General features: G+C 36.4%; 2 protein-coding genes across 4 annotated transcripts in view; one reads left to right on the top strand and one right to left on the bottom strand.

The window, feature by feature from the left end:
• LOC112252846 (inositol polyphosphate-5-phosphatase A) overlaps nt 1-2,866 on the top strand; it is a 277,551-nt gene extending 274,685 nt beyond the window's left edge. The window contains exons 15-16 of one of the 2 annotated variants that reach the window (XM_024424512.2): nt 928-964; nt 1,222-2,866. In XM_024424512.2, the coding sequence (XP_024280280.1) occupies nt 928-964; nt 1,222-1,259 (75 nt within the window). In that variant the 3' untranslated portion in view covers nt 1,260-2,866. Of the gene's footprint in view, nt 1-927; nt 1,016-1,221 lie in introns of both variants that reach the window. The other variant, XM_024424511.2, reaches the window with a different exon arrangement.
• Nucleotides 2,867-4,206: 1,340 nt separating this feature from the next.
• LOC112252847 (homeobox protein Nkx-6.2) lies at nt 4,207-6,793 on the bottom strand. Of its 2 annotated transcripts, none has more exons than XM_024424515.2 (3): nt 5,970-6,793; nt 5,397-5,590; nt 4,207-4,991 (listed from the first exon to the last, which is right to left on the bottom strand). In XM_024424515.2, exons 1-3 carry the CDS (start codon nt 6,382-6,384, stop codon nt 4,743-4,745), a joined length of 858 nt encoding a protein of 285 aa, XP_024280283.1. In that variant the 5' UTR covers nt 6,385-6,793; the 3' UTR covers nt 4,207-4,742. The 2 variants fall into 2 exon arrangements, with proteins under 2 accessions (XP_024280283.1, XP_024280284.1); XM_024424516.2 differs by having other exon boundaries at nt 5,397-5,569; nt 5,970-6,792.
• Nucleotides 6,794-12,459: the final 5,666 nt, after the last annotated feature.

Raw genomic sequence — 12,459 nt, 5'->3', positions numbered from 1 at the left:
TATTTAACAGAGGTTCTTTTGTCATGCTGACTATATAGACAGTATTTAACAGAGGTTCTTTTGTCATGCTGACTATATAGACAGTATTTAACAGAGGTTCTTTTGTCATGCTGACTATATAGACAGTATTTAACAGAGGTTCTTTTGTCATGCTGACTATATAGACAGTATTTAACAGAGGTTCTTTTGTCATGCTGACTATATAGACAGTATTTAACAGAGGTTCTTTTGTCATGCTGACTATATAGACAGTATTTAACAGAGGTTCTTTTGTCATGCTGACTATATAGACAGTATTTAACAGAGGTTCTTTTGTCATGCTGACTATATAGACAGTATTTAACAGAGGTTCTTTTGTCATGCTGACTATATAGACAGTATTTAACAGAGGGTTCTTTTGTGATGCTGACTATATAGACAGTATTTAACGCAGTCTGTCTAGTCTGCAATGTTAGGCAGTGGCTGTTAAGCTGACACAGAGAGAGAGAGAGGTGCCTTGAAGCTGAAGTCCTCAGTCTTTCATCATTACATACTGTGGACTGGACAGTAGTGTGTGTGTGACGTGACCGGGGCAGTGAAACAGACTCCACCAGACCTAGGCCAAGAACCACACGCACCCGCTAAAATCACATTCTGCTATGTTTAAAAAAAAATGTCCAATGTAGTTCGCGTGCAGGAGGAAGTATGTGCGCCCCTTGGTATGTGAGTTTAGGATGTGTGTAATGGATGGTTGTGTGTGTGTGTGTGTGTGTGTGTGTGTGTGTGTGTGTGTGTGTGTGTGTGTGTGTGTGTGTGTGTGTGTGTGTGTGAGAGGGGGAGAGAGTGGGCTTTAAACTTGTATTGGCCCCCTTGCCTTTGGCCCTTCCACTCAGGGCAGGACTGTTGCTAACTGTCTTATTTGTCTTTCTTTGTCCGTCTGTCTGGCAGCCTGTCTACCTGTCGTTTCGATTAACAGCCGGGGCAGGTAAACCTAATGCAAATAAGCACAAGTGTTGTAACGTGCAGTGATGTCGTGGTAAATATTTTTTCTTTATTATTATGAATAAATGATTGTTATTATTGCTTTTTACTGTTATTCATGATTAATAATCATATATTTATTATTATGCTTTCACGCCCTTTATCTTTTGCATATTTTGTTCCTTTGTGTAACACATGGCCTGATGCTGATGCAGTATTCTCATGGCGTGTGTGTGTGTGTGTGTGTGTGTGTTTTGTCAGGGAAGTGGTGCCAAAGGGTGGAGAAGATCTCTGCCTGAAGGGCCTCTGTGATAAGAACCAAGAGTTGGACACCAACACACACACACACACACAACCACACACACGGAAGACCCTATACAGACTGTTCAGCAGTGCTGACCAGTCGTTCAGTCGTTCTAACACTTCATCCATACAAGCTGTTGTTTTTCCACACAACACGTCAGTATCTGGACTTCCCACCCGAGAGACGTTTGAGATAAGACACACCTCACTGACCTTACCATTGCTACGCGCGCCCCATTCCCCCGGAAGAATGAAAAAAACTATTTTACAGCCTTGTTGCCAAAACTCTAGTAGAAATCAGTCTTAACTACATTATTTTAGATACCATACTTGCAATTGTAGGTATGTCTCTATGTATAGAAGCTACTTCCATACATTATGTAAGATGTTTTTAAAAAGTGCAATGCAAAACAAAAAGTTGTATATCTATATTGTTAGGTTTATTTGTACATTGGACAGTTTCACATGGAGTTGTTGATGGTTTTAGTGCCATTGTCACTCTTCTGACCAAACTTTGTGGTCCCACTATTTAGAATAGATACACATTTTTTGGTTAATTTCAATTACTTTTTTATTTTATTTTTATTTTGTCGTTGCTGACTTGTGTGCCTAACACACTGCCATGCCTCACACATCAGCTGAATCTCATTTTATATACTGTACTTTTTAAAGAGAGAATTTATCATTCTTAACAAAATTGTTATGAAGTATATGGAGACAATATGGCTGCATGGGTGTTCCATCAGCCATGACCTTTGAATCTATCATTACAAGTGAGAAAAAACAAACACTTTTTAGCCAACATGATTCATACAGTATAGTGTATCCAATTATGTTTTAAGCAGTGCCATAGACCATGCAAGTATATAAGATTGTTTCATATATAGCACTCACATTATTATTATTCTAACTTATTTCTATGTAATGATATTATGGTTCTGAATGTAATGTTTTTAGATAGGCTTTGGTATTCTTTAAAAAATGTAAAAGGTCTTCTTTTTTTTCTTCTTCTTTTTACTGCATTAATGGTGCCAAGTATACACAAAATGAAGTGTGAAAAGTCAACATAAAATTACAACAGTCCAACTGATAGATAAAGGCCTTGATTATACATTGTTAAAAAAAAACTTTTAAAAAACGCCAAAGGCAGGAAAGACTTGAGATAATTGCTTTTTCATTTTGTATGTAGCCTTCAACAGCCTTCATTGCTATGTTGCAAATAATTTCCTCTCATCGCTCGTTAGAGCATTAAACTGCAATTAGGGGAGGCTGTTGTTGAAAAGCGAACGTTTCCCGTTATTGATTTAATTTACTACACTACAGAGCTCAGACTGTGTGAAGCCGTTAGATTGCTCCTTGAGTTTTCCATCTAAATCACCGCAAGTTGAAATGATGTTTGTGCCTGCTGCAGACTTCATGTTGTCTTGACAGTGTGATTTGGTTCGTGGGCAAAACTGCTTGTGTTTCCCGCTGGTCACGTGTTAAGAGAAGCGGCAGTTTGTTCACTCCTTTCAGCAGATAGAGATTATATTCTACCCAATGGACCGCATGGCCTCTAGTGTTGATTATACGGTTCTCAAGCAATAAAACCATTAGAACTAAATGGGTGTTTTGTCATTATTCCACCGCATGTATCACTTCAGCATTGCGTCTGTACCACACAACAAGATGCTATTGACAACGCCTACTTATTTGTGGATCTTGATGAACTTGCACGCATGGCCAGTGGACACAACCCTACTGAAGCTATGTGCACAAGAAGATTAAAGTTCAAAGATGAATATTTCCAAAGATGCTCCTGCTTCCATGATGAAGTTCGTGGTAATCACATCAAGTTAAACCATGCAGCATAAAGTATCCACGTTGGTAATTACTCTGATATAGGTATATGATTATTGCAGATAGACTGGCACTGGAGCAGAGCTACAGAAAACAACGATGGATGATGAAAAGTGGCCAAATTCTGTTTTCAAGTTAGAACCAGTGCAGTCATTACAAGAAATGTAATAGAGCAATAATGAAACGTGTATCGAAATACATGCAATATGTAGTTAAATGGATTATATTTGTTACATTTGAATGGATTATATTTGTTCCAGAAATGCAGGTTATTAATGAGGGCTTTAATTAGCCTATAGAATAGTAATTATCCTATTGCGCTTTAAGCCTGAATAAATGTATAATGTCCCAATATTTAATAACACCTACACATCAGAGGTGTTAGTTCAACAACAACAAAAAATCGAAACTGTTCTGAAATGTGTGAAGTCTAAAATACTTAGTCGAGATATGCTAGTCTACACACTCACACTCTTCTTCAAAATTATGATATCCACATTAAAAGTGCAGACAATAAATTGGCCTAAATAAACTAAATAGGTTGTAATTTGGGGATGTGACGCAAACTTATCTAGGTTAACCTAAACAACACCCCATTCCAGTTACCATTTTATATGTGGCTTTGTAAATCTAAACATTTTCATTTTTGTAACATAGAGCAAATTATGATTAGATTTTATATGTAGCCTATATTTATTAAATTCATTAGGCTATGCGTAAATGCATACAGTAGGTCTAGCATTTGTAGGCCTGATCACCACCATCACAACGCCGTTGTTTTAAAAAAAAAAGTAACATCTTGAAAACAACTAAAGTTTCAGAAGACTATTACGAGTTTAGTGTAGTCCTATACTTTCACCAACGCAACTAACATTGAGCTATTCCGACTTGGGCAAGGTTTACAAAAAAGAACGAAACAGATCCCAAACATCTTTGATGGTCTTGAATAAAGGAAGATAACAGATTTCCGATTTATATAATTGACTATACCGCCTTTTCAGCTATTGAGTGGGTCCCAATCAATTTCAGACTATTGGTAGACAGCCTAATTCAATGAAGACTAATTTCAGTGAAGTGGAACAAAATTCCATATTAAAAACAAACGCTTGTTAAATAATTTATTCATAATACAAAGTTTTTTTTCTTCCATCTTCGCGGAAGCAATAATACTCTCTTATTCCAACAAACGATTATCCAGTTCTCTATTTTTGTTTGATGAGGTGAAACAAATTCCCTCAAATTATAAAATAAAACAGTTTAGATCGTTAAAACAAGCTTTTTACATAATTTACAACGTTTGCATTCATACATTTGTGTACCTTGAATTTAGAATGGTAAAGGTGGAGAGATGGGCGACATTATTCTGCAATATATAACAAAATTAAGCTACAATATTGAGAAGGTATATGCTTATCGGGATTTGCGGGAAAAGCCTGCCATTTCTTGTTTACATTGGTTTAATAACATAACTTACTCAGTAAAAAATATATACATCTCACATTTTCGTCTGTACAACATAAATCATTCATACCACCCATCAGCGCCCTTTCTCTCCTTTTGAACAATTTATACCCTGGTTAAATTAGCTTTAGAAGCATCATGGAGTGTTTGAGTCTTTTCTCGACAAGTTCTCAATGTCATCACAAGGTGTCCGAGCTATTGCTGCATGGACTGATCAAGGAAAGGTTTGTAGCCTTGTGCTTTTTCAGAAGTCTCGTGATTTTTTCGTCATCCGAATTTGGGTCCAGAGGTTTGTTGTACTCATCATCGTCCTCATTGTCCGAGCTTTCCTTCATCTTCTCAGTTTCAGAGTCATGTTTCTTTTTGGCTGTTGCCATTTCTGCTGCGTGTCTCTTCCGCCATTTGGTTCTCCTGTTTTGAAACCATACCTATTGGGAGAAGGAATAACATACAATTAGCCACTTAATACATACAATAATAACTCATATTCTTGGTAGTATAGGTAGAAATTATTATTCCAATATAAAAGTCATTATCTGAGTCGGAGCCAAGAAAAAACCCTGCTAAACATGAAGTTAGCCAACTAATAGCTCCAATTGCATAATAATGACAACATAATAACAACATAGGCTAATACCAATAATATTAACCATATTGCCAATAATAATAATAATAATAGGCTTAACTAATAATAAGCCTGTTAAACATAACTTATAATAAAGCATACAGAACAGCCAAATATGCCAATATTAATTTTAAGATAATCATCTATAAATAACGGCTTCATTACATTTGAATTAATGTCAAAGGATAACTCAAGTAATGATAGATACCTTGACTTGACTTTCAGTCATTCCCAAAGAGTAAGCCAGTCGAGCTCGTTCTGGGCCAGCAAGGTATTTCGTCTGTTCAAAGGTTTTCTCCAATGCAAAAATTTGCTGTCCAGAAAAAGTTGGTCTGGAGTGTTTTTTCTTTCCATCCTTGTCGAGCATCATGTTAGCTTGAGCTACAAAAAAGATTGAAGAGTCTAGTCAAAAATATGTAAACACAACAGTGATTAGTATTTCAACATCAGTAGTAAACAGTTCTCACGAGTTCACTCCTGGAGAGGGACTTTGTGTTGACTAACATAGCTAGGCTTTCACATTAATTAAAACATTTTTAAAATGATATAAACCGATATAAATGGAAAGCCCATCGAATAATTATGTATAGGTCTTTAATATAAGTTAAGTTATTAAAATTTATTTACAAGAAGCAGCACAAAATAAGCTACCCAACAAATTCAACAGATGTCTGCATTAAACAAGTAAAACATTTTTGAGCAGCCTACAGAAAAATGTTACATTTCTATAACTGCATTTTTATAACATTTTGCACTCGACACAGCCAGACAGCGAACTTACTAGGACAGGGCACTCGAGGATCCCTCCAAGGGGAGCTCTGCATCACTCCAGGCCAGAATATGGGTGCTCTCCCTGGGAGCTCCGTCAGGGGCTTCGGGTACCGAGAAACGGCCGCTGGGTTAAAGTACATTCCTGCGGTGGTGGCCAAGCCGTTTATCCTTGGAAAGCCAGAGAGCAGCTGTCCAGCTGAGTTGATAGGTCTACCCAAGATATCGCTAATTCCATGTGGTGTCCCCAGGGCAAGCTGTGAGTTCAAATGAGTAAGAGAATGCGCCTTGAAGCCCGCATGATTCTGCAAAGTGTAGGGAAATAAAGACGTCTTCATCTCGGTCATGTTGTGCAATGCTGCCAGCGGTGTACTGCCTAGGACGAAAGCACTCTGCCGGTTAGCATCCATCTGCCCAACAGCTAACATTGGAGAGCATGAACCACCGAATTCGCTCGAGTAAAAATAACAATAAACCGAGAAAAGGAATATAAAGGTGCTGAACTGGTTGATAAGCAGAGGCCACTACAGGTGCTTCAGACGTATATCCTGGATACCGCAGCCACTGAACGATGACACTTCCGAAAACAAAAACACTTATTTAGGAGAGAAGTTATCTTGCGTTGTCGGGCAATAGTTTGATCGAAAATTTCTCTCCAATTCAGACTGTCAATAGTGAGCTTTCCGCATGCGTCCACAACGAGAATCCACTCGGAAGTTAGAGGATCTGATTTCGTTTTTTTGTGGTTTTGATGGTGACCATAACGGTCGGCTTTCTTCGTAAATTGACTCGAGCTATGGTGTGAGTGAAGCGGGATGCACTGATAACGGCGCAGCCACCTGCATACGCATTTTCCCCATTGGATAATGTTGAGTGAGAGCGCTCTCTGATTGGAGGGAACACACTCGGTTACTTTTCATGTGCGCCACTTGGACATAGCCACACTATTAATGCATTTAATATATTACTGTACTATTAATGATGCATCGTACTGTAGAAATAATTGTTTCAAGATTTGACTAAAATTATGCATTTACATTATGACCCATTACCGATGACAATGTAAGTAGACTACATCATTAAACTCAATACAATTATGCTGCAGGGCCTACTGATTTCATTGTTACCAGTGATTTGAAGGAGGTTGAAGATAAGATTACACGCATTTCTAGAAGACACATCCAGTAGCCTATTAATTGAAAACTATGCTTTATGTGTAGGCGATGTGTTGTTGATGTGTAATAAGCATATAGAGTACGCTTTATGTGTAGGATATGTGTTGTGGATGTATAACAAGCATATAGACTAGGCATACTTAACTAAAGTTTGCCTTTTAGAAAATGGTTAATCAAATCTACTTCAGAGCAAGATAAAATAACTGACTACAATAATTGATATTTTTCTGATGCCATAACGGATTCATTGGGGTGCATAGTTGTGGGGTTATCTTGAAATATTCTGTAAATGCTGTAAAAAAAATAAAAAAAATAAAAAAAGATTTAAAAAATTAGTATTCGTTTAAAACTACCCTTATCTTTGTTTCATGTGATACAGTAAATATGTTTTTTCAGTGTGCGGGTCTAGATAAACTCATAGATAGGCTAAGTGAGTCTTAACGATGGTATCACTTGGCCTACACAATAGAAAATTAGATCAGCCATTGTATCTTTATCACGGTCACTGATCAGATACACAGATGCATCATATTTGCCTGGTACGCTATATATGTCCAAACTGACAACTAAACAGTGTAACAAACACAGACCTAATGTGACCTTTTTCATTACTCAAATTATCATTGTTGTTTTTTCATTATTTTCATCATGAGATGTGACCTGGACTGAAAAAAAAGCGCGTGTCTCAAGACGTCATCAAGTTGAGTGCCGCTTCAAGCCACGGCGCTAATATTTTATGGAGACGCGAATGTTGTTAGAGTGAAATATTGCCACCTTAGCATTTGAAAGGCTTCAGCGAATCTACCTTGGACATTTAATAGCAGAGTGAAGAACGTTTATTCTAAGGGTTTGGAAAAGTCAAGGTTTTCCAATTTTGCACTGCATTTCTTTATTTAGATGAGAATTACACATTTCAACAGGCCTATCTAAAAATTATACAGGGGAAAAGAGATAAAAGTGGACTACAGTTTGTGACCTTTTCAAACGTGTTAAAAACATGAATAATACAAAAATGAGATTTCAGATATTTGTTTTTTCATTGTTTTTTATTTTAGGCCATATTGGATAATATAATGTTATTGACAATATATTATTGAACTATTTAACCGGACATAAATAGTGATGAAAACAATATTTATCTGTCCTTCATTTTCACCGTCATAGGAAAGTTCAATACACCAGTGACTGTTTGGCAATTAGGAAACAATCAATCAGAAAAAAACGTACATTTCGCCTGCAACCACTGAATAACAGAAATCGCACAGAGAATAATGTAAGAAAAACGAATTATCATCATTAACTTATAGATATTTTTTTATGTGCAGTTTTTATCAACTAACTTTTTGGAATGCATTCTCCAGGCCAACTTTTCTGTCACTGGTGTGCACACCCATCTATACATCTGTTATTAGCAGCACCGTCGATTTAAAATCTGCTCTAGCTATATCTTTGCTTTAACATAAACATATTTTCACTAATTACAGGAGACCTTTATTATGGAGTTTTATTATAAACGTTTATATGATATTTCATCATTTTTAGACAGAGTCTTCCAGCTTATTGATAAAAAAAACATTCAGGGATTTTATTTATATCACCCTGTAAACGCATTCATTTGTTATTACTGTACGTATTAATATTACAATTATTACATGTAAGGTATTCGAAATATAGAAATATATAATCATTATTTTAATTATAATTATTATTACTATTATTATTATCATCATCAATATAAGTAATTGACTGTTGTTTGCATTGGCAAGGGTAACCTGTATGCAATAAGCAAGTGTGCTTAATCACTGCCAATCACCTTGCATGTAAAAAAATATAAAAAATAAAAAAAGACATTAAAATAATTACAATTATAATTAAACGTAGGCTAATATATAAATTAATTGTTATAATTGTTTGATATCTCATGGGTGAATTAAATTATTGATACAAATCTGTGGGAAAAAACTAGTCAACTATAACGTTGACGTAAACGTAGTCAACTATAACATTGATGTAAACCATTTGACATAAAATGTCAGCGGCACGGTTCCCAGATTATAGTTTCGAAGAGCCCTCTAGTGGCGTCAAGAAGAGTTGTTTACTTTATCATTTCACACTTGCTAAACATAAGTAAGTAGGCTAGAATGAAAAATAGGCCTAGGTGACCGACCAAACAACCACTAAAGGCATAACACACACTTTACGCTAGATATGAGCGTCTGTTGAGTGATTAACAAGTGTTGTTTCAAGTGAGAAAATGTCACTCCTATACAATCCTGTGCAACACAGAGCATCCATCAACCATCAGTATATTCTGCCTTCATTGGAGAAGATCCCAATAATTGCCAAACTGTCTGTTCCTCCTCAAAGATCCCTCAGTTTATTTCAATCAACTTTTCTACTCAGTTACTTGTAGTTAGATAGTTACTTGGTAAGCAGTTAATGGTTTGATTAGTCGGTTTTTTGGGGTTGTTATATTTAATCAATAAGGCCCGAGGGTGTGGTATATGACCAACATATCACGGCGTTGTGCTGTCCTGTGTCATTTCCAACACCTGGTGTATTCATTGATAATCATTAATGATCTGATTATTGTTTCAGTAGGCTAATATTAACTGAGTTAGCCTGCACTTCAAGCCTACTAAGTTCAAATCCAAAATAGAGAATAGGCCTGGGTATTATTTATCTTTGATATTGAACTGATAATTAATTCAAGGATGTTCATGTATATAGTTTTATTCATCTTAATGATGATGCAGCAGAACTGTTATGGAAAATCACCTGAACTTCCATTGCATAAAAATGGTGTTGTTAGTGATAGTCCACAAACCTTTTTTGAGGTTGATGTGGGTCATGTGATCTAAAACTTGTATATAGGCCTATACTATTTTCCATAGCCAACTAGAATATTTGCTCAGTCTACAGTTCACGTACGTACAGTGCATTCAGAAATTATTCATATCCCTTGACTTAATTAATCCACATTTGTTGTGTTACAGCCTGAATTTAAAATGGATTTTCTTTTAAATGTCCTCACCCATTTACAAGCAATACCACATAATGACAAAGTGATAACATGTTTTTATCATGTTTTGTCTTTGGCAACAAATACAGTTGTGAATCTTTCTGGGTAAATCTCTAAGAGTTTTGCACATCTGGATTTTACAATATTTGCACATGATTATTTTTGAAATTCTTCAAACTCTGTGAAGTTGGTTGTTGATCATTGCTAGACAGCCATTTTCATGTCTTGCCATAGATTTTCAAGCCAATTTAAGTCAAAACCTTAACTAGGCTACTTAGGAGCATTTCATGTCAACTTGGTAAGCTATTGTCCTGCTGAAAGGTGTATTTGTCTCCCAGTATCTGTTGAAAAGCAGAATGAAGCAGATTTTCCTCTGTAATTTTGCCTGTGCTTAGGTCTATTCTGTTTATTTTTATTTGTTATCCCCCAAAAAACTCCCTAGTCCTTGCCAATGACAAGCATACCCATAAAATTATGCAGCCACCACCGTGCTTAAAAATATGAAGAGTGGTACTCAGTGATGTGTTGTTGGATTTGCCCCTAACATAACACTTTGTATTCAGGACATAAAGTACATTTCTTTGCGACATTTGTAGCAGTTTTACTTTAGTGCCTTATTGCAAACAGGATGCATGTTTTTTTTTTTTTCTTCTGTACAAGCTTCCTTCTTTTCACTCTGTCATTTAGGTTAGTGTTGTGGGGTAACTACAATGTTGTTGTTTTCTCCTATCACAGCCATTAAACTCTGTAACTGTTTTAAAGTCACCCTTGGCGTCATGGTGAAATCCATGAGCGATTTCCTTCCTCTCCAGCAGCTGAGTTAGGAAGGATGCCTGTATCTTTGTAGTACTGGTTGTATATATACACCATCCAAAGTGTAATTAATAACTCACCATGCTCAAAGGGATAACCTCCTTGGGCTGTGTGGTTGAATCTGTGTTTGAAATTCACTGCTCGTCTGAGGGACCTTACAGATAATTGTATGTGTGGGGTACAGAGATGATGTAGTCATTCAAAAATCATGTTAAACACAGTGAGTCCGTGCAACTTATTATGTGACTTGTTAAGCAAATGTTTACTCCTGAACTTATTTAGGCATCCCATAACAAAGGGGTTGAATACTTATTGACTTCAGACCCTTCAGTTTTTCATATTTCTTTTCTTACTTTCTGAAGACACGGCAGGCCCAATGTACAATTTTCCCAGAAGCGTCTCATTAAAGTGTGTCTCACCTTACTCTACTGTCACTATCATCTCTCTTAAGCATGAAACTATTATTGACATAATTAAATCACAATGGATTAGCTAGATTCCATGAAACAACTGCCTGAGTTAACTGCTGGGTTAGTGCAGGGACCTTAGCTAGCTAGCTACCTTGTGCTAGCTAGCTAATATGCTAACGTTAGCTAGCTAGCTAAAAAAAATTCTATGAACTGGCACTGGCAGTATGGGATTATGGAGAGGGAATTAAATTGTTTCTTCATCCTCTTGCTAGGTAGTTATCTAGCTGTGGCCATCTGGCTAGTTAGTATCAACAAGGGCTTTATACAAAATAGCAACATTAGAGCAGATAGCTTGGAATCTAGACCATAAGCAATACACATGGACATGCATTGCCAAACAACGCTACTGCCACCTTTTGGTTTGGAGTATTGTAAGAGGGATGAGTGGCTGATGACTTCCAGGGTCTTTGCTGTGTGAACACAAAATAAGGCAGGCAAACTTTTACAATCCTACTTGTGTTTGAGCTTTTACAAGTTTTTATGGTTATAGACCCCTGTGTTTGCAAACATTGCTGCACGAGGGAGCAATTTGTTTGCAGAACATTTACATGTTCCGTATGAGTGCATTTTAAACTACTATTGGATTATAATGAGATTTTAAGGCTCATATGAATGTCCTACTTATGAATGAATGTCCTACATCGCAAATCAACTGCACTGTATTTTTAAAAAACTAACTTAAACGAGTAAAATGGCTATTTGGCTAGCTTTGCATCCAGCCTATGTCAATTAGCATTAGCATTCTAGCTAACTGCTGCATCCAAAATAGATCATTTGCAAAGATCATAACCAAATATAATCTAAACGACAGTTCAATCAATTATCAAACCATTATAAGCATATGAGAATCCCTCAATTTTTTTTGTTTAGAAGTAAGTAATAAATCTGGGCTATGTTGAATCGGCGCAAATGGTGATGGATGTCTTTTTGCATCCAGAGGTCAAACGCATTCATGCGTGATGTCAGTTTGTCATGTATTGAAAAGGAGCCAATATTGCTAATATAGCTGCTAAAATTGGGAGT

This window comes from Oncorhynchus tshawytscha, linkage group LG06 (assembly GCF_018296145.1).
Source record: "Oncorhynchus tshawytscha isolate Ot180627B linkage group LG06, Otsh_v2.0, whole genome shotgun sequence".
Taxonomy (NCBI): domain Eukaryota; kingdom Metazoa; phylum Chordata; class Actinopteri; order Salmoniformes; family Salmonidae; genus Oncorhynchus; species Oncorhynchus tshawytscha.
Note: the sequence above shows the minus strand (reverse complement) of the source record. Positions and strands in the feature narration are given on the sequence as shown.